General features: G+C 36.7%; 1 protein-coding gene across 3 annotated transcripts; it reads right to left on the bottom strand.

The window, feature by feature from the left end:
* Nucleotides 1–545: 545 nt before the first annotated feature.
* On the bottom strand, nucleotides 546–22,536 carry CEP76 (centrosomal protein 76). 3 transcript variants are annotated; one of them, XM_032399199.1, is made up of 12 exons: nucleotides 22,111–22,536; nucleotides 20,893–21,048; nucleotides 19,773–19,854; nucleotides 18,924–19,148; nucleotides 17,357–17,542; nucleotides 15,459–15,556; nucleotides 14,956–15,084; nucleotides 10,039–10,227; nucleotides 6,270–6,436; nucleotides 3,960–4,293; nucleotides 1,920–2,137; nucleotides 546–1,314 (listed from the first exon to the last, which is right to left on the bottom strand). In XM_032399199.1, exons 1-12 carry the CDS (start codon nucleotides 22,171–22,173, stop codon nucleotides 1,176–1,178), a joined length of 1,986 nt encoding a protein of 661 aa, XP_032255090.1. In that variant the 5' UTR covers nucleotides 22,174–22,536; the 3' UTR covers nucleotides 546–1,175. The 3 variants fall into 3 exon arrangements, with proteins under 3 accessions (XP_032255090.1, XP_032255091.1, XP_032255092.1); XM_032399200.1 differs by having other exon boundaries at nucleotides 18,924–18,968; XM_032399201.1 differs by having other exon boundaries at nucleotides 18,924–18,941.
* Between the last annotated feature and the right edge of the window lie 20 nt (nucleotides 22,537–22,556).

Below are 22,556 nucleotides of genomic sequence, written 5' to 3'. Positions count from 1 at the left end.
TGGAGTCCCTCACATATGCTCATTTTTCAGTGGCCTCACATGATTCTCCAATGTAGAGTAGTCACATATACACTGATGTTTTTATCACAATAAAAAAGAAAAAGGAAGAAAGAAAAACAAATGTGGTTTCAAGACAAACAAATGTGGTTTATAAGATGGAATCCATGAAAAGGCTAGTAATGAATCCTCTGACTACAGAAAATCAGCAACAAACTGCCAATAATAATTACAGAAATAGTTTATCAAAGTGTCATAACAGAAGGGTATGATGAATTTTTTCTAAAATACTCATTTTTGGGGCGCCTGGGTAGCTCAGTTAAGCGTCTGCCTTCAAAAAAAAAAAAAAGCGTCTACCCTCAGGTGGGTCATGATCCCAGGGTCCTGGAAACGAGTCCCACATCAGGCTCCCTGCTCAATGGGTTGCCTGCTTCTCCCTCTCCCTCTGCCGCTCCCCCTGCTTATGCGCGCGCTCTCTCTCTCAAATAAATATTTAAAATTTTTAAAAATAAAAATACTCAATTTATAATGGATCTAACTACCATATTTATAAATTATTTACGTACTTTCATGTGAGGTTTGTTTTGTTAATATTTATGCTTTTCTGCTATTAGTTTTTCCTACTCTTGCATCAAAGTCTTCCCATAAATCCCTGGAAAGTCACAAATATCCCTATGGCCATGGGTAAACCTCAAAAGTGATAATTCATCAAAACGTATTTTCACCTATTTAATGAATAAATCTGTTGTGAGGTTAATTTTTCCTAATTTATATAAAATAATCCCATTAATCTATGAAAAATAATGATCATATTGATTTTACCATGACTCAAACCCTTAGACAAATAAATATCTCTGATTACTGTTAATGTAAAGAAAACTGAGTAAATTTTATATTTATATTTAAACTACTGAATACCTGTAAACAAAGTAGCATTTATTAAAATAAAATACACACTTAATTTATACTAAATTCCACTCAGATTTATACAAGTTTTTTATCCTTAATTTTTAAATACACACGATTTTTTTCAAACATTATCAGTCAGGTATATACAAAAGTGAAATATGACATCCAAGCCAGAATGTGATTTTTAAAATAATAACTTCTATACAGCTAGTAATGTACAATATGTAAAATTCCAATAAAACAGGTATATTCTTATAGAAATGTTAGTCCTATAATACCGAGCGATATTTACAAGCAAACATGATCCAAACAGCACATGCAGATTCAGGGTAAGTAAACACTCGGACACGAACTGCCAGTCGCACCTGGTCTCCACGGCAACAGATTATTTCTTCACAGAAAGGAGACCTATAGAAGAAAGAAAATTTATTCAATTAAGAAGTGAACTTAGGTTTTATTTCTAAGTAAGTCAGTATTTAAAATAATTTTTAAAAATCCTGTCTCTGCTACCAATAGCCCTGTGATTTTGGTTAACTTATTCAAATTATAGAATACTTCTTCAGTCTATAAATTTAAAAAATTACACTGGACAAGATCAGAAATCCTCAACTGAGACTGCACCAAAATCAACGGGAAAATTATCCCAACTACTAGAGCTACATTTCAGACCTAATGAATCACAATCTGTGGCAAGGAAAATAATAAATCATTATAAAAGTTCACCATGTGATTCTAAAGTCATTCCTAAATAACCAGACTAACCAGACTGCTAAAATTCCTAGGTTAATAGGGGCGCCTGGGTGGCTCAGTAGGTTGCATGTCTGACTCTTGATTTCAGCTCAGGTCATGATCTCAGAGTTGTGAGATCCAGCCCCGCATCGGGCTCCATGCTCAGCGCAGTCTGCTTGTCCCCACTCTGCCCCCACCTTGAGCTCACTCTCTCTCAAATGAATAAATATCTTTAAATTCCTAAGCCAATAACAATATTTATGAATTCATAAATTCCACCTTACCGAAGACATGTGGCAAATGCACGCCTTGCATTTCTATATACAAAATGTATTGGGAACCCTTTAAATGTGTGACCATCAGGTACAGCTCTCCTTATGGCATCTTGAAATTCTTCATTGCCTGCAGATATACTTGTTGTACGTTCAAATTCATAAGAAGCCAAAGCTGGTGATAAGAGATAGGAAAGCTGGTCTTCCCAAACAGTAGTGAGACCAAGATCCTACAGCAATCAAAAGATGAAAAGGAAAGGTGAAATACACTAATGTTTTAAAAACCAATTATAAATGTTGGCTATTTTAATGTATGCCAAGAGATTTTTAAAACCTGTCATAACTTTTTAAACTTTCTATTAATTATCATAAGGACACATACAAATAAAGGAACTACAGGTATCTGGTTTTACTTCTTAGAGGAAAAAAACCAATAAACTTTCAATACAATGATGTTAGGAAAGTCTCCAAAATCTATACTTCCTTAATATCCACTAGCAAAGACTACATGGAAGAGTCCTACTATGGAAAACACAGTGCCACTGAAATTTGAAATCATATTTTATTTAACTTTATAAAAAGTTTAGTAAGATTGAATCTACTTAATTTGATTGCTCCAACACAAATTCAACTGTAGTAGGGGAGAAAAATCAACAAATGAATTGCATGTATAATTAAACTCAAATATTTATAAAAAACACTAACTTTTAAACTGTAAAGAGATAAAAAGGTGAAAAAGACATGCTATAGGCCTTTAGGGAGCTTAAAACATGTTTCTAATGGAATGCTGAAGGCAATTATGATTTCATTTATAACATCAAATGAACTACAGATACCTAGACACATATTTTTAAAACATTGTTACAAACATAAAAAACTTCTCAAAATCCTAAATATTTTGATTATCATAATAGATCTCTACCATTTCCTGATTTTGTATTCAAGGTTTTTTTTTTTTTTAATTTTATTATGTTATGTTAGTCATCATACATCATTAGTTTTTGATGTAGTGATCCACAATCCATTGTGTATTCAAGGTTTTAAGTGGTTCCAAGTAACCCCAAAGGTCTACGATCACCTGTCTTTTTACCCTGGCAAAAAGTAAATCTTACTTGCTGGTTTACAGGCACCATTAACTTAGTGATTAACACTAGTATCTAGCTCAGTTTTCTTCTCTATATAAATTCTTATAACGTAATAAAATACTGGTCTTGTTTGTAAACAATACCTAAGAAAATTAAAAGGCAGTATAAGTGATGGAAGGAAAGGGGCAGTAATGAGGGGCTTTCATTCCCAGCAGTGTAGTGAACTAGGTCCTTAAACAACCTATTGCTAATAAGACCAAACTACAAATGCTAGATTAAATATTTTCCAAAATATACTTTTAAATGCTTTGATGAGTTGGCAAGTGAGTACAGCAGATTTTAGAAGCCAAAACTAATAGTAATTGGGAGCCCAGAAAACATATTTGATAAATCAGTTTGCCTTTGATGGCCTCAAGGAACACGGAAAACTGGATTCACCAAAGGTGGGGAATCCGAAGAGGTGAATTAGAAGTAAGTCTTCTGGGATTCTAGTCCTTTGATGGTTATATGTGTTGCATATAACTTTTCCCACTCCAATTGTGCTCTTTTCACTCCTGACTGGTTTCTTTTCATGAACAAAAATTCTTAAAATATACTAATCTTTTTATGTTTTTTGTCTTTTTTTTTTTTAAGATTTTATTTATTTGACAGAGACAGACACAGAGAGAGAGGGAACACAAGCAGGCGGAGTGGGAGAAGGAGAAGCAGGCTTCCCGCCGAGCAGGGAGCCCGACGCGGGGCTCGATCCCAGGACCCTGGGATCATGACCCGAGTCGAAGGCAGACGCCTAATGACTGAGCCACCCAGGTGCCCCAAAACTTCAAGCTTCTTAAGGGCAGGAATTAAATTTGCTTTCTTCAGGGCCAGAACAGTGACTGGCACTATCCCACCTGCCCCCCCCCCAAATCGTTAAATATATAAACAAATTAAAAAAATGCGCAAAACTACAAATTTCAGTGTTAATTACCTTCCTGTGTTCTGACACTAGCAGCCTTAGCTGCATTTCTATTTCATTACTTGTTACGGAAGCATCAATTGTGGATGCACACAGAGGGGGAAAGGGAGGAAGGGATGTTGTAGCTCCCGGAGCACAAACAGATTTGATTGCTTCTTCACTCATGGGTTTCCATTTGGATTCATCATTCAAATCAAATACACAGATTTCTACTGAGTCAGAGGGCTGACAATTTCCCAGGAACATCTGATGATTGAAAACACAACCAATTGTTCGATATGGGTACAATGGTTTGGGCTGTTCAGCAACTGGAGATTCATCAGGATTGGCAGGTTTGTGGATGTACCTAAAAAAAGTAAATCATCACTTTATATAATAAAAACTTAAAAATTAAGAAGGCAACACCTATTCTAGAGGGGAGGGGGGTGGGAGGATGGGTTAGCCTGGTGATGGGTATTGGGGAGGACACATTCTGCATGGAGCACTGGGTGTTATGCACAAACAATGAATCATGGAACACTGTATCTAAAACTAATGATGTAATGTATGGGGATTAACATAACAATAAAAAAATTAAAAAAAAAAAAAAGAAGGCAACACCTATTGAAAAAGATACTTAAGGCTATAACTATTTCCCAGGACTAGAGTTTAATACTTGTTTTTTCTTCTTATATTTCTACAATTTGATTACTCAACAGTAATTGTATGGCACATATTATGATATAAAAATCAACTTTATTCAACATGAAAATATATTCTATGTATAATCATTAAGATCAAAACCGTTCATCTCAGGTAACACAATTAAAATAACTTAGCTACAACTAAATAGGTAAAACTAATTAAAACGATTATCAACCAGGGGGAAATTCAGAAAACTGAGAAGATGGCCCAGGGCCGCATCTTTAGGAACTCCAACATTTACAGATAAGATGAAGGAGAAGTGAGAACAGCCAGACAGGAATAATGAAAACTGAAAGACAGAGCAATGGGAGAAGCTAAGGAAAGAGATGGTCCCAGGAAAGAGGGAGGAGCACGCAACTCTTTCAAAATCTGATGGCAGTCCAAAGAACTAAGAAAAGTATACAGTGAGTTGGTGGGAATGCAAGCTGGTGCAGCCACTCTGGAAAACAGTATGGAGGTTCCTCAAAAAGTTGAAAATAGAGCTACCATATGATCCAGCAATTGCACTCCTGGGTATTTACCCCAAAGATACAAAAGTAGGGACCCGAAAGGCTACGTGCACCCCGATGTTTATAGCAGCAATGTCCACAATAGCCAAACTGTGGAAAGAGCCAAGATGTCCATCAACAGATGAATGGATAAAGAAGATGTGGTATATATATACAATGGAATATTATGCAGCCATCAAAAGGAATAAGATCTTGCCATTTGCAATGACATGGATGGAACTGGAGGGTATTATGCTGAGCGAAATAAGTCAAACAGAGAAAGACATGTATCATATGACCTCACTGATATGAGGAATTCTTAATCTCAGGAAACAAACTGAGGGTTGCTGGAGCGGGGGGTGGGGTGGGAGGGTTGGGGTGACTGGGTGTTGGACACTGGGGAGGGTATGTGTTCTGGTAAGCGCTGTGAATTGTGCAAGACTGTTGAATCTCAGATCTGTACCTCTGAAACAAATAATGCAATATATGTTAAGAAAGAAAAAAAGAAGAAGAAGAATGTAGCAGGAGGGGAAGAATGAAGGGGGGAAATCGGAGGGGGAGAAGAACCATGAGAGACAATGGACTCTGAAAAACAAACTGAGGGTTCTAGAGGGGAGGGGGTTGGGAGGATGGGTTAGCCTGGTGATGGGTATTGAGGAGGGCACGTTCTGCATGGAGCACTGGGTGTTATGCACAAACAATGAATCATGGAACACTATATCTAAAACTAATGATGTAATGTATGGGGATTAACATAACAATAAAAATTTAAAAAAAAAAAAAAAAGAAAAGTATACAGTGAATTTACCAATGTGGAGTTAGTGACATCAGATTTTCAGAAGAAATCATGATTTACAACCTGAACTTACTTTTAGGCTTGAGGAAAAACATCAGAAAAAGCATATGCCAATTACACAAAATTAAAAATAAATCATTTATTTTTTACCAATATTTTTACCAATATTTTAGATGTACAAATTTTCTTCAAATTTATTATTTTAATTGAAGTAATGTTTTACATAGTTATCAAAAAGGCTCTAATAATGAAAATTATCAGGATGTGCCTTTGAATACCATCAATATAAATAAAGAACCTATAATCTCAAACATTTACATCTTCATTTTAATATCCTTGTAACAGTTGACAAACCTGTGTCCTGTTAAACTCTCCCAAAAAGTGATAGTCCCATCAGTTCCACAGGTCATAACCCACGCGTGAGGTACTCCTTTTGCCTTAGTCCCAACACAGACAAAGGCTTCTAATCCATATCCAAGAAGAAGGCTGCATAGAAGGTTAGCATGATCTTCACAGTCACCCTAGAAAATGAAATGAATTAAGTATTTATTCCTTCAGTTTCCTCATTAAATATCCAATAAAAATTATAATTAAAAAAGCAGTATTAATTTTTTCATTTTTTCAAGTTTTTTTTTTATTTTTAAGTAATCTCTAAACCCAACATGGGACTCAAACTCACAACCCTGAGATGGAGAGTCACATGCTTCACCGACTGAGCCAGCTAGGCACCCCTAGATTTTTTTTTTTTAAAGATTTTATTTATTTACTTAAGAGAGAGCAAGAGAGAGAGAGAAAGAGAGAGGAAAGAGGGAGAGGGAGCAGACTCCACACCCAGCAGGGAGCCCGACATGGGGCTTGATCCCAGGACCCTGAGATCATGACCTGAGCCGAAGGTGACTGAGCCACCCAGATGCCCCTAATTTTTTCTTTTAATCATTAGTCTAGTGGTAAGCTGAAACAATTGGGGACAGGGGTAAGAATACACTAATTTTAGAAGAACCTAAATTATTTTACAAAGTCAGTGCTCACAAATCTGATAGTCATAACGTATATACTTTAAAAGCGGACATTCCAGGGTGCCTGGGTGGCTCAGGCATTAAGCGTCTGCCTTCAGCTCATGATCCTAGGGTCCTGGGATTGAGCCCCGCATCAGGCTCCCTGCTCGGCAGGAAGCCTGCTTCTCCCTCTCTCACTCCCCCTGCTGTGTTCCCTCTCTCACTGTGTCTCCCTCTGTCAAATAAATAAATAAAATCTTAAATAAATAAATAAATAAATAAAAGGGGACATTCGGATTCAAAAGTTTATAAAAAACTTATATAACATAGAAAGAAAAGTAGCAAGATTTTAAAGATGAATAGCTAAAGAGCTAAAGGACATGAACAGACAAGATGACAAATGATACATCAAGAAATGCAAATACGGAAAATACTCAAACTTAAAACAATGAATTACAGTATCTGTATGTGATCATTTTAAGGCAATACATACCAGGAAAAATGACTGAAAGAAGAAAATGTCAACAATGGCTATAATTATGGAAGGTTATATATCATTTTCCCTTCTATTTTTTAAATTTTCTTTGATAATATTACTTTCACAACTTAAAAATATTATGAAAGCTACAAAAACAAAATATCTGATAATCTATAAAAAATAAAAATATTAAAACAGGCTACAATTACATGAAGATATGTATTTAAGTGCAGGACTAAAGGTAATATACAAAAGCAAAATTTTAAGCTCCGTGTTAGCCTGAGGGGTGATTTCTTTCCCCTTAAATTTTGTATTAGTGGCTCTATACTGCTGTTTTTTGATTAAATATACTAGAACCAATAACATTTTAAAATGTCAAATTTGACTTTTGAAAAATATCCAACCTTCTAGACACAGTAATTTCTATACTGAGATTTTATACTAAAAATTTTCAAAAGAAAAATAGTAATACTCCCAAAGATATTCAATGAAAATATTCACTCACAAAGATATCAAAAAATTAGAAGCTACTGTAGCCAAAAGAAACAGTTCCTACAATGGCAATAGTTAAGTTGATTTTGTATATCAACTAAAGAAAACTTTATACTTATGCAAACATGAAAAGATGGAGATCATAAAAATTGTAGCAACTACTACATGGGAAAATGTCCATAGCATAATGTTAAATTATAAAGCAGGACACAAAACTTTATTTATATCTCAGTTATAATTATGGAAAAATAATATATACACAGAGAAACACAGAAATATAAAAAAAAGAGATGAAAAACTGGCAATAGAATCATGGGAGAAATTGCACCCTTACTGCTGTAATGCTCTTGTTCGTGCAAGAATAACTCTTTCAATAATTTCAAGCTTCTGGGGCGCCTGGGTGGCTCAGTTTAAGTGGCTGCCTTCTGCTCAGGTCATGATCCCAGTAATCAAGCCCTGTGTTGGGCTCCCTGCTCAGTGGGGAGTATGCCTCTCCCTCTCCCGCTGACTCTCCCCGCTACTTGTACTCTCACTCGCTCTCTTTCTCTCTGAATAAATTTTTTTTTAAATTTTTTTAAATTAATAATTTCAAGATTCTAATTTAAGATGTGCTTTCTCTTTAAACAAACTCAGGTAAACAAAATAATGAATCAAAGGGGTGATTATTTGCTTTAGGAAAGAATTATTTACATAATGACTTTAAATATGTACCATTCCTGCTGTATTTGAAATAAAAAAGCTTAAATCCAAAACACAACTTTTGGGAACCACAACTTAAGAATAAATCAAAATAATTTATTGATAATGTTTAACTGTTTTCGTTTTTTTAAGAAAGAAATAGTGTGGGGGCGCCTGGGTGGCTCAGTCGTTAAGCGTCTGCCTTTGGCTCAGGTCACGATCCCAGGATCCTGGAATCAAGCCCCGCATCGGGCTCCCTGCTCTGTGGGAAGCCTGCTTCTCCCTCTCCTACTCCCCCTGCTTGTGTTCCCTCTCTTGCTGTGTCTCCCTCTGCCAAATAAATAAAATCTTAAAAAAAAAAAAATGAAAAAAGAAAGAGAGAGTGCGGGAGGTGGGGAGAAGCAGAGTGGAAGGAAGAGAGAAGAGAATCTTAAGTAAACTCCATGCTGAGCACGGAGCCTGACTTGGGGCTCAACTCCACCATCCTGAGATTATGACCTGGGCCAAAATCAAGAGTAAGATGTGTAACTGACTGAGCCACCCAGGAGCCCCTTCAATTGTTTTTTTTTTTTTAAGATTATTTATTTATTTGAGAGAGAGAGCGAGCATGCAAGAGAGAGAAAGCATGAGCAGGGTGAGGGGCAGAGGGAGAAATAGACTCCCCGCTGAGCAGGGAGCCTGACGCAGGGCTCAATCCCAGGACCCCAGGATCATGACCTGAGCCCAAGGCAGACACTTAACTGACTGAGCCACCCAGGCGCCCCCCACCAATTGTTTTTAAGATAAAATCTTCCTAACAAATCAATCTCTAAGCTAAATAGGCTCTTCTGTATAAGCTTTGCCTTGTGAACGAATTCATACTACTTATAAAACCTCAGACAAAAATTATTGCAAAACAAGTAATAAAAAAATTTTTTCTATTTCAAAACTGAAATGCTAAAGATAGTCTTGTTTTCATATTATCAACATTTTTAGAACACAGAAGATTAAAAATATCACATCATCTATAAAATTCATTTATTGAAATCAGTTAATATCAAAAATATACACAAATTCTTAAATACATACTTACACTTGAAACTAAACAAAATATCATGCAATCCAAGATTTTCTTCCATATTCATCTTGTACTGCCATTTTCTCTTTTAAAAAAAAATGTATTATCTAAACAGATTTTAAAACATGAATAGTACTAGAAAGACCATGATTCTGGTCCCAGCACCGTCTCTAATTCACTGTTTAATTTACCTCTATATCTTGATTTCTGACACGATAGTACTTGTCTCCACCTCACAAAAATCATATTATGCTAATAAGAAACTACACAAGAAAATAAAGACGCTAAGTTTTTTATGTATTAAAAACAAAAGATTCTGACTAGTTCAAATTGGTAATTTACCCACTTTTCTGTTTTCAAATGCAATCAATTCACAATAACTATGATGTACTGCTTTTTAATTCTATTACATGTGTAGAATACCTTGTTTCTACAGAGAAAGGCCAGCAGAGTGCACCACTGTTCCTGTTTACCTCCTCCTCCAATAACAGGGGCTCTTTCATAACCAAGGACATTAACAAATCTTGCTGCCTGCCTTGGAGTATCCAGAAGCCTCCCAGCTCGAAGTGGTTTAATATAGGAACAAACTGGTCTATTTATCCCATTTTCATCCTGGGGGAAGAGGGAAAAAACATCAACTGTAAGGATAGATTAATCATTCCCAATTTTACAACTTTTTCTTAGAATATATTAATGTGGGACAAAGTAATTCTGGATAACACTTATTGAGTGCTTACCCTGCATCCAGCACTGGGTAGCTAAGTGCTACGCATTCAATTTATCTTTTAATCTTAACATCTCTTACTGTTTTCATTTCATAAATGAAGAAACTGAAGCTACAGGTATTATACAACAGAGCTGGGATTCAAACCCTCAGCTGTCTCCAAAACTTGTGAGAATAAGAACTTGAACTACCATGATTCAGCAATCTCACTCCTGGATATGTATCTGAAGCAACTGAAATCAGTATCTCAAAGAGGTATCTGTGCATCCATGCTCATTGCAGCATTACTCACAATAGTCAAGATATGGAAATAAGTAAAATGTCCTTTAATGGATGAATGAGTAAAGAAAATGTGGTATTACATATACAATAGAATATTATTCGGCTATAAAACAGGAGATCCTGCCATTCGTCACAACACGGATGAATCTGAAGAGTATTATGCCAAGTGAAATAAGCCAGACAGAGAAAAACAAATCCTGTATGGTGTCACTACATGTGAAATCTTTTTTTTTTTTAAAAAAAAGGCTGATTTCAGAGAAATAGGAAATAGAATGGTGGCTGCCAGGGGTTGGGGAGAAGGAGGAATAGGGAAGATGTACGTCAAAGGGTACAAATTTTCAGTTCTAAGAAGAGTAAGTTCTGAGGATCTAATATACAGCATGGTGACTAGTTAATACAGTAAACTTGAAAGTTGCTGAGAGTAGACCTTAAGCATCCTCACCACATGAGAAAGAGGTAACTGTGGGGTGATGGATGTGTTCATCATCTTAATCTTGGTAATCATCCCACAAAGTATATGTATATCAAATTATGTTGTACACTTTAAATATATACAATTATATTTGTTAATTACTCCTCAATAAAATTAGGGAAAAAAAAGAACTCTTCCGAAAACAGAATAGGCAGGTATTTGGGGGATGGAGAGGGGATCTAAGCCAAAGTATTCTTTCATATTATCGTACAGAACTTAATACTGTATATCCAAACAGAGTAACTTTTCTGATTTACTGATCCAACAAGTTATCAGAGCTCATTTTTAGTTTGTTTCCATTACCCTTGGAAGGTTAACAAGGATTTGTTAACCAAGTGAACTGAAAGCAGACTTTTAAAAATCATTTAAGGAAAACATCTTACATTTTCAAAATAGGATATATCCTAGCATTTGAGCTAAATAACTACAGGGCATACAAAAGTCTCTGATGACTGTCCACCGCTGGGCTTTTTGAGTTAATATTACCAAAGCCCACATTTCCCTTACATTCATGGTTACTGAGATGACAAAGTCAAAGGATTACTTTCTATTCAAAATTCAAAGACAATTTAACACTCTCTATCATGGCAAGGCTCCTGAGAAACAAGGCCTAACTCAGCCAACAGAAAAATACTGTTTCAATTATCAGAACCACTGATGTCTTTCTATACCACAAAAACATCACCTCTCCACTATAATCCCATACCTTAGCAAGAAAAAAAAAAACCTATTATTTACATTTAATTATAATGAGAAAGATCATGAATTTTTTTTATAGAGCAAAGTATTATTATGATTTGACTCATAACTATGGTTCTCAACTCTAAAAGGCACTGATTTTTTTCCGTCCTCTCTCACCCCATTGTTACCTCCCCGGCTCAAACACATCCATGGTGGCCTCTTACTTTCCATCTCCCCAGTGCTATCTTGGAAATCAGAAATAGAGATAGAACAAAGGGATCAGCTAGGAAAAAGCTCAAATAGAATGAAGAACCAAAGATAATTAAGGAAACTAAGGAACAGAGACAGAAAGAGAGGAAATTTAAGTGAAGGGTGTTTCAAGGCACTCATAAAAACAGAAAACCATGGTTCTAATTTTGGAGGGAAGTAGAAAACCATTATTTCAATTTCTTTTACATTAACTCTGTTATTTATTTATTTATTTACTTACTTACTTATTTATTTATTTATTTGACAGAGACACAGCGAGAGATGGAACACAAGCAGGGGGAGTGGGAAAGGGAGTGGGAAAGGGCTTCCCGTGGAGCAGGGAGCCCAATGCGGGGCAGGGAGCACAATGCGGGGGCTTGATCCCAGGACCCTGGGATCATGACCTGAGTCGAGAGCAGACGCTTAAAGACTGAGCCACCCAGGCACCCCTACATTAGCTCAGTATTAATTATTAATCTAGTATAGTGTGAGAATATTGTCTTGAAATCAAAATCTGAACATTAAAAGGATAGCCTCAATCCTCAAGTGATTTGTAACATTTTCTTAAAACTCAATGGCCTTGGGGCGCCTGGGTGGCTCAGATGGTTAAGCATCTGCCTTCGGCTCAGGTCATGATCCCAGGGTCCTGGGATCGAGCCCCACATCAGGCTCCTGGCTCAGCGAGGAGCCTGCTTCTCCCTCTCCCTCTGCCTCTCTCCCTGCTCATGCTCTCTCCCTCTCTCTCTCTGTGTCTCAAATGAATAAATAAAATCTTAAAAAAAAGAAAAAACTTAATGGCCTTAAAGATCAATTTCTATAACTTACTTTAAAATTTCTTACACTAGAAAATTTAAAGGCTATCATTAAGTGAATTACTATTGTACTATAGCAAAACAAGCAAGTGAGGAAGAAAAAGTACAATAGATTATTAAGTATAACAACTCTGATGATTCTACAGATGTTTGGTTAGGATAAAGGTAATTAACTGAGTTCCTGAGTGGGCCATTTAGTCCTATTCTTACAACTCCACCAACAGAGAGGAAAGGAATGAGTACCTAAAAAGTAGATGCATGTGCCCTAAATCAATCATCAATAGTAGCATCTGAGAATACAAGATATATCATTATATGTTTCATTACAGCAATATTTCTCATATTATCTATAACATATCCCCATAAACGAAATGTCTTGAAAATTTCGGTACTTTAGCTTCTAAACCTGCACTGTCCATTAAGAATGCCACTAATCCTATGTGGCTTTTTAAATAAAATTAAATAAAATTCAAAATTCAGTTCTTTATTGCCACATTTTGCATGCTTAATAGTTCAATGGCTATCATACTGGACAGCACAGAGAACATTTCCATCACTGCAGGAAGATAGTGCTGCTGTAAACTATTTTCTCTTGTGCCGAGAAGCACTGGAAATTCATTTCAGACCATGTATAATAACTTTTTGGTTTAAAATTAGTTTTGATTAGACTGACTGCCTTAAATAAATGTTATTGTTCCTTAACTTCATCTAGTCAAATATTGAACGCAGCAGCAAAAGACACTTTTGGGGAACTGAAGTAAGATAAACATTTTTACTCTCTGTTTATCCAGAGGTGGTCCAGTCAAACCAAAAAAGCACTAGTTGAAACTGCAACTTAACGGAGTCTCCATGACTAAGTTGCTGTTTGATATTAGGAAAAATTCTTTACTCCTCTCTTTTATACTGTTTTTTATAAAAAGTGGCAAGGCCTGGCCAATTGACAATCTCATATGGTTACCATGAGACTAAGTGACCTTATGTGGTTCAAATCTTCTTACAATGAATTCTAAGAGATGGGAACTTGTTCAAGTAGTATTTCCTAAAAATTATCCCCGTTCCGATTTGTGTAACTGCATCATCCTCTTTCTCCTCCTCTTTCATTTGCCATTTCTCTGATTCACTTCCTCACCCACCCATTCTTCTCTGGTCCCAGATTCCACATGGCAATGCATAACCTCACCTCAGACTAAATAGACAGCAGGGAGCCAGTTATATTTTGACTGGTTTCTCTTTGCCCCATCCTGACATCAATGCTACCTGTCTGCCCAGTCAAACAATGCATAGACAATGCTCCTGGAAAGTGAGAAGCTGTTTCCCTCATTTCCACCACTAGTCAACAAGGCTCTCCCACTTTTAAGCTCCTCATCTAGAAACTGAACTACTCTTAGCCCATCCTACTATGTAGGGTAAAACTAGACCAATGCACAGGATCTGAGACATATTAGTCAAAATAATACCACACTATAACTCTTATAAAAGCATCTACATAAGGTTGAATGAATATAAAATATGTGCATCGTTCCTCAGAAGTTACAAAATATATGATCTAATCATATATTTTATTATATGATTATATGTTGAGAGAAAATAGGCTTAGGATACAGGAAAATAGAAGCAGAGATACAGAACTGAAATGCTGCAGTTAAATATTACTGGTCACTGGTTCAGAGATTTTGGCTATATGGAATTATTACATATAATAATGTCTTTAAGAAGATAGCCTAATAATGTATATGCCTAAACATACATGCACAGACCCCCAATTCTGCATATGAAAGCTGAATTTACATTATCAACTGCAAAGTATCTTAGTATTTAATCATTTAGTACTAAGTATCACTCTCCAAATTAAACAAAGTGGGTCTTCATCTATTTTAAACCAAATATATTCAAAAAGGGTATAAAAAGAATAACTGAAAATGAAAAGCAAAATAAAACAAAGATTGTGTTATGTCACCTACTCAGTGAAAGAGTATTATAAAATCATACTCGATTTTTACAAATAAAGTTTCATTTGTCTGGAATAAATACATTTTACAAATTCATCTTAATTGAAATTTACATATACAACAGTAAATCTCAAATATAAGTGTGAACCTTTTCTAATGCAATTTACAAACCTGTGCAAAAATCTTAACCAGCCGTGAGCTGTGTGAAGGTCGAATTTGCAAATATTCTCTCCACCACTGCTTTGCATATACAAGAAATAATCGCTCTTTCTCTGCAGTTTTCTGACGTTCCAAAGCAAGCTAGAAATTTAAAAAAATACTTCCTTCAATTTCTGTTTTTTCTCCTTACATACTCTAAAATATGTAACAATTCAGCATCCTTCTCTCCATCTCTACCACCACCCTAATATAAGCTATCATCTCTACCATTTTTCTCTAAGAGCCTCCTGACTGACTTCCCTGTATCTACACCCCACCCCATAATCTCATCTCCATATAATGGTTAGTGATCTTTTCTCACAAGACAAACATCTTTAAATAAATCATATTGTCATTCTTTTGCTTAAAACTAGGAAGTGATAATTTTTTAAAAAGAAAGTACTTTCTAGGATCAACAGGTAAATACACCACTATGAAAACAAATACACAAAGAAGAGAAATTCAGAATTATTTACCTGTGTGTTCACTACTTCTTGAGATAATGTTTGATTGAGTGGTGGGTACATCTCAAGTTTTATATTTAAAATTCCCACAGAAACTTTTGATTCTGTGCCTATAAATTTAAATAAATATTTAGAACTTCAGAGGTTTCCATACTATGTATATTTAGTCAACCAAAGTCTAACCAAAATAATTAAAGAATTTTGTGCTTTACCTCTTACATGAAATACAGATAATATTCAACATCATCTTGAATATTCATATTAAAAACGAACCAAATCAAATTAGTTTTTATTTTGCATGAAGACCTTTATCTAATTATAAAGAGATTACCTATTTTCTGAGTTTGCTTATCACATTTTAAGGGGCTATTTGGATATATAGGATTTGGTATTCTTAATTTTTATCTTCATTAAATGTATGCCAACCAGATTTACATCAAAAACAAAGTAAAGCAACAGTTAACATCTCATTCTCAGAAAATATTTATACTTTATCATATATAGTAATTCCTATGTATCCTTTCCTATATATATTTTTTTAATCCCTTCCCATTTTTCACATCACATGTGAGTACAAATTTTCAATCCATTCCTGGCTTTAAAGAATCAGAAAACAAATATATTTTTGTTGTTGTTGTTACCAGAACTATTTACTATTTCTCTGGTGAATCAGAATATACTTGTTTCTTGGTCACTACTACGATAACCATGTTAGGACTGTATCTGAAGACAAATAATGGATATCTTTTGAAAATAAATATCCCACATAAAACTTTTTTCCCCTACTTTCTATTTAAGGAAAAACACATTCCAGGTCTGACTTATCAGAATCTAAAGTCCTAAAGCTATACTGTCCACTGGCCAGGTTAGACTATGCAACTTAGTTTCAATACCAAAGTAATTCCTCTACATGTTATGCATAAAATATTGGTAGGTCTTATTTTATTAGCAAATATGTATTACACATCAGATAGTATGCAAGAGTCCAAGGAGATAATGGTGAATAAGATAGGCACCATCTCTGTCCTCAAAGAGTACTATTCATAGATATTGTCAATGAGCAAGTTAGTACCTGTTTGAGTCCCACGTTCCCACAAGTAAAAGGATGGAAGAATATCAACTCCATAACCTGTAAGAACCCTTGCTGCAGGAAGACACTGGTACTAATGGGGATGCACTGTACACTGGAGTGTGCTGGAATAGAGGGTTTTTACATATGCATGTGTGTGAAGAATCTTAATTTTCTTTACAGTCTTATATACAATCAAATAAATTTGAAAAAAGAAAGAAAGCAAGGGACGCCTAGGTGGCTCAGTCGGTTAAGCATCTGGAATCGAGCCCCGCATCAGCCTCCCTGCTCAGTGGAGAGCCTGCTTCTCCCTCTCCCTCTGCTGCTCCCCCTGCTTGGGCACGCTCTCTGTCAAATAAATAAAATGTTAAAAAAAGAAAGAAAGAAAGAGCAAGCAAGCCCCATAAAAATTTTTTTCCTTAAGACAAGGTCAGATTGACTGTGAAGTTCTATACTTATAAAATGCTTCATGACATTTCCCAAGACTACAATACTACAGTCCAACTATAATTCTAATGAAATCCTTTTTTTAAGTATTTTTTAAAAAGATTTTATTTCAGAGAGAGGGAGGCGGAAAACACACACAAGTGCAGGTGAGAAGGGCAGAGGGAAAGGGAGAAGGAGTCTTAAGCAGACTCCATGCTGAGTGCAGAGCCTGATGCGGGACTTGGATCTCACAACCCTGAGATCAATACCTGGGCGGAAACCAAGAGTCGGGCGCCCCCTAACGAAATTCTTTTTACATGTTTCCTTCTTGGTTTACAAAAGTATTCAGAAAACATAAAATGTATTTACAAACAAGCTGTGGCTATAAAAAGGTAACAGTGATTAATCATCATACCTACACCCATAAGTTCCACAGTAAGACTGGTCATTCCATTTTCTGAGCCCAAAACTGATCGCCATTCGAGAAAATAGGATGCCACCAAAGTAGTCTCACCAAATATGTCTGTTTTGATTAGCACCATATGAACTGGATCACTTATTGATAACATTGTTGTTGAATCAGCCATTCGAGTTCCATCACCTGGCAACATAAACCAAATGTACCACATTACATATTCTGTTAGGCCAACATAAGAATACTTTTATTACAAAGGATACTAATAATAAACTTATATAAAACCAAATAAAATAATTTGGTAATGCCTCAAAAAGCATGCAACAGATTACATTATAAAAAAAAGTACAATCCTGGGGCACCCTGGGTGGCTCTGTTGGTTAAGTGTCTGCCTTTGGCTCAGGTCATGATCTCAGGGGCCTGGGATCGAGCTCCACATCAGGCTCCCTGCACAGCAGGGAGTCTGCTCCTCCCCCTCCCCACCCCTTGTGCTCGCTCACGCTCTCTCTCTCAAATTAACTCTTTTTTTTTTTTAAACAGCCCTATTAGGGCAACATTTTTTTTTTTTTTAAAGATTTTATTTACTTATTTGAGAGAATGAGATAGAGAGAGCATGAGAGGGGGGAGGGTCAGAGGGAGAAGCAGACTCCCTGCCGAGCAGGGAGCCCGATGCGGGACTCGATCCCGGGACTCAGGATCATGACCTGAGCCGAAGGCAGTCGCCCAACCAACTGAGCCACCCAAGTGCCCACGGCAACATTTTTCACTGGGGGCAAAAAAAATTTTTCGTACTGTATTAACCATCTTAGCAATCTAAAATTCTGAAGGTATAATTCTATAACTTTGTTAAGTTTACAAATGTAAAGATTTCTATATTGAAATAACATACAAAATACATTAATAGAAATAATGTAAAACAATTATGGGAATCAAGTATATAATTTTAAAGTTATAAAAATGAGAGTTACAGATGTCCATCCTAATTTTTATTTTTGAAAGTTACATTAACATCATAAATCTAGCTATCTTTCATAAATGAGGATTATGTCTCATTCTCCACTATATCCGCAGCACTTGCCTACCATAGCATAATGCACCTAACAGGCATTTACTGTTTGACTGATTGATTGAGAGAGAGTGCACAAGTGCACGCACAAGTGGGAGGGGGAGAGGGAGAGAGAATCTCAAGCAGACTTTGTGCTGAACGCAGAGACCGATGCAGGGCTCAATCCCACAACCCTTAGATCATGACTTGAGCCAAAATCAAGAGTCAGATGCTTAATCAACTGTGCCACCCAGCCCCCCACCATATGCATTTAAATGTTTACTACTAATGAAGCAACCATTAAGACAATAAAAAATAATCTTCAGGGAAAATTAATAAGCAGAAAATAAAGCAAGAAGGTGGAAGTCATTTATATAAAAAAAAAGCAGTGGAGAAAATAAAAGCAAAGTAGGAAGATTCATTCATTATAAATCTCTTACAGCAAAAGTTGTTATGGTTGTTCTACAATAAAACCTAACAAAGATTTACTCAGTTAAGTGACAAATTATCATTGCTCCTTACCTAAGCTTTCTCTGTGTACTTCAAGTAAAAAGCCATCATGAAAATCTGGTTCACAGGCACATGGAACAGGTTTAGAACGAAAACGTTGGTTTCGAAAATGTAAACATAAAGTAAAGGTTGAACAAACTTGTCCTGGTAAAGGCTCAGGTTCTTGTAGATGTTCCAAGAAAGCTTTTCCACCCAAAACCTGAAGGTAAAGATACCTCCGTGTTGGATCAATATTAGCTGTAAAGTGTAGCAATATATATGAGGAAACTGCCAAATAACTTAAGGAATGTGATTAAGACAATAGAAAATAATAACTTAACAGAAATAAAACCAAAGACTAAATAAAGAAAAAGAGTAACAAATTTACTCTATACCAGGACCATTTACAACCAGGGAAGAAAACATACATAATAAGATATCTTTATCTGAGTTTATATTCTGGCTACTTTTTCCCAGCTAGAAAGGAGTCAGAACCAAGGTTTAAGAAACCTTTACTTTTTGGTTGCTTATCCAACACTCCTTCACCTCCACAAACCAACTCAGACAAATATAAACGCAGCAAGTGTACTTGTTAGGTAATTACCATTAAAAAAAGCAAGGCTGTATAAAGTTTGTAAAATATACTATTAAAACATGAGAAACAGGTTATCCTGTTTTTGCTTCCACTGTGATACATTAAATCTTCTGACATACATACTTCATGCAAAACAGAATCTAAGTTTTTTGGATGATTAATCACAAAAATGATAAGTACTTCATTCGAGAAAGGAAAAATGTTTTCTATCAAATACCAAACATTACAGCACATCAATATGTAATACTGTGCAAAACAAAATCAATGTTAAAAAGAAATACACATACTTTTTTTTAACAACGTTGAATGTCTATCAGTAAAACAAACAGGTTGTTTTGGAGAGGAAGGTAGCTCTTGATCAACACTATCCTAGAAAGGCAGGGAAAAAAATGAAAACAAATTAGAAAACAAAAATTATAGCTAAGCAAGGAAATGTCAACAATGGGACTAAGAAGTAAATAAAAGTAGATAGGATAAAGCCCCCTCAAGGAAACTCTTATTTTCTCAGTACAATTAAAATAACGAAAAACCTGCAAAAAAAAATGATGCAACTGGTCACGCCTAAAGTCTAATAAGGAATTTAACTGTCTTCAATGTCCACAGAATGCAAAAAAACAAATCCTTAATACCTTAAACAAGGTTAAACTTTTTCTAAACCTAATATGACATTTGACTTGATTCTACCATGAACTGATTTTAATAAGGGAATGACATTCACACAGTAGAAGCTGTTATTGGGTCAATTTTTAAACAAATGGGTTTATAAACTTCAAAAACCAAAAAAGGAGGCTGTATTAAAATACTTATTCCCTGGTGTATTATGCGGTCCATCCAATTTTTACATTATATTACCCAGGTATTATTAGGTCACAGTTTCTCATTATTGCCTCATTTTCAAAAGAAGGCCTACTTACTAATTTGTGCACTGAGGCTCTCATCCCACTACTGACCTATTTGTATAAAGAGATTTGAAGGTTCTTACACAATTATTTTCTTAAAGAAATTGGTAATTTGTTAATCATACAGAATGGATTTCCAAAAGAATGTGTTTATTTAAAAAATATGCCTAACCTAAAAAAATTATAGAATGCTAGTGGAAAGAAACTAGGTTATGGTGAACTAATTTAACTGAAATAGGTACACTTACAGAACTAAAGAATGACAACAGAAAATTCTGTCATTTTAGAGAGAAAAATATAGTATGTAACTCCAATCTCTTTGATACATTATCCTACTTGCTACAATAAAGGGTAGAGTTAGCTTATACTTGAAGTAAGGATATCACTAGACAAAAATGGTCTTGTTTTAAAGTGATTTTACGAAAAAGAGGCCCCAAATATGGACCCTATAAGCAGCATTAAGCATAGGAACATACTCTCAAAATTTTTCCCCTAAAAGATTACTCACAGTAACAAAATTAAGTTCTTTCATCACATCATCAATGATTCCCCGACGTCTAAGGGCTTTGATCAAATCTTCTGTTGATAACTGCTGTTGATCCGGTGCCAATTCTTCCCGTATTGTCTCAGCAAGGATTTCTCTTATTCTGCCATGGACATCCATCTATGTAGAAAACTCGCATTACAATTTACATTTATGAAGCCATCAAACATTGCCAATTAACTAATTTCTTTCCAAAACACCCAAAGGAAAAAAATGGGAGTGGATAGACAAAATTCAGGAAGGCTTCTCAAGCTAATAGTAAACGTAAAATTGTTACTAGAATTCAATGAGAATAAAGGTAAGATTTTTTAAAAGAAAAAAATTTTAGGATGAATTTCTTTTTTTAGTACAAGTTCTAGAAATAATTTCTACTGGTTATCTACTACCTTTGTTACCATTTCCCCACAAATAACACTCAAAAAAACAGACCTTTTGAAAGAGAGTGTAGTATAATCAAGAGAACACAGTCCTGGAGTAGGAGATCAGAGTACGAATTTCAGCCTTCAACTTATTAGATGTGACCCTGAGTCAACTTTTTTACCCTTTATGAACCTGGAAAAAATAGTGCCCTATCAAGATTACTGTGAGGCTTCGGTAAAAGATGCTAAACACTTACCACAAAGCCTGGCATACAAGTGTACAATAAACGGTAGCTTTTATTACTTCAGCTTACTGCATTCAGCTGAGGACGTTAACAATGTTCTTGCGCTCCGAAGTATCACAAACACTTTCATTACAAGACCTTTAGTAACTTCCCTTTCATGACTTCTTTAAAATTTGCTGATTTGGTTCAACTTCAAAGATACAAGTTTCACCCCTAACGTAATTCTAATTCCTGAACTCTGAATATACACCTGCTCCAAACACAACCTGTACCGGATCTGATACCCAGTAACCGCAGGACGAACGCTTTATCTTCACAGCCGTGCTATCCCTCTGCCGCGTTCTGCCACCTCAAAGTCTCACTAGTACTTGCCAGCATTGTTCTCTTTCACCGAGGCTAGAAAGCGGCCCCGGCTGCAGACCCGGAGCCCGCCCAGCCCGCGCTCTGCGCCCCAGAGCCTGCGCTCGCGTCCCGGCAAACAGACGCCGCCGTCGACTAGGCCTCGGGGCGCCAGGCTGGGCGCTCAGCACCGAAGGCGACCGGAGGGGCCCGTGTTGCCCGGCGCCCGCGGCCCTCACCTTGCTCAGCTGCTGGTGGATGAGCTGCTTCAGCTCCGAGGCTTTCTCCGGAGGCAGCGACATGCTGGGGCCGGCGTCTCACCGCGCTTCTCCCCGCTTCGGGTGCGCCCCTGCCAGCCCCGGAAAGCCAGTCGCCGCTGAGCAGAGCCGGCGCGACCGACTGGCCTCACGCAGCTCCCGGGAGGCGCGACGCCGCGTCAGGGCCGGGGCTGGGCGTGAGCCGAGGCAGCGGCGGCGCTCAACTGTTGCTTTCAATCGGCGCGGACTACCAGGGCTCGGGCTGCCCCCCTCCCTGCCTGACCACCTCCGCCTGCCGCTTCCTTCCCTGGGGGTCCCCATCCCGCGAGCTCAGCGCTCCCCATCTGCCTGCCCTGCCAGGGTCTCCGCAGGCACTGCCCGCCCTCATCTTTCCCCGGTCGCGGGCCCTTTCCGCCCTGCGGACCGGC

The sequence above is a fragment of the Phoca vitulina genome, unplaced genomic scaffold (assembly GCF_004348235.1).
Source record: "Phoca vitulina isolate PV1807 unplaced genomic scaffold, GSC_HSeal_1.0 scaffold139, whole genome shotgun sequence".
Taxonomy (NCBI): Eukaryota; Metazoa; Chordata; class Mammalia; order Carnivora; family Phocidae; genus Phoca; species Phoca vitulina.
This window is presented reverse-complemented; position numbering and strand designations above follow the sequence as displayed.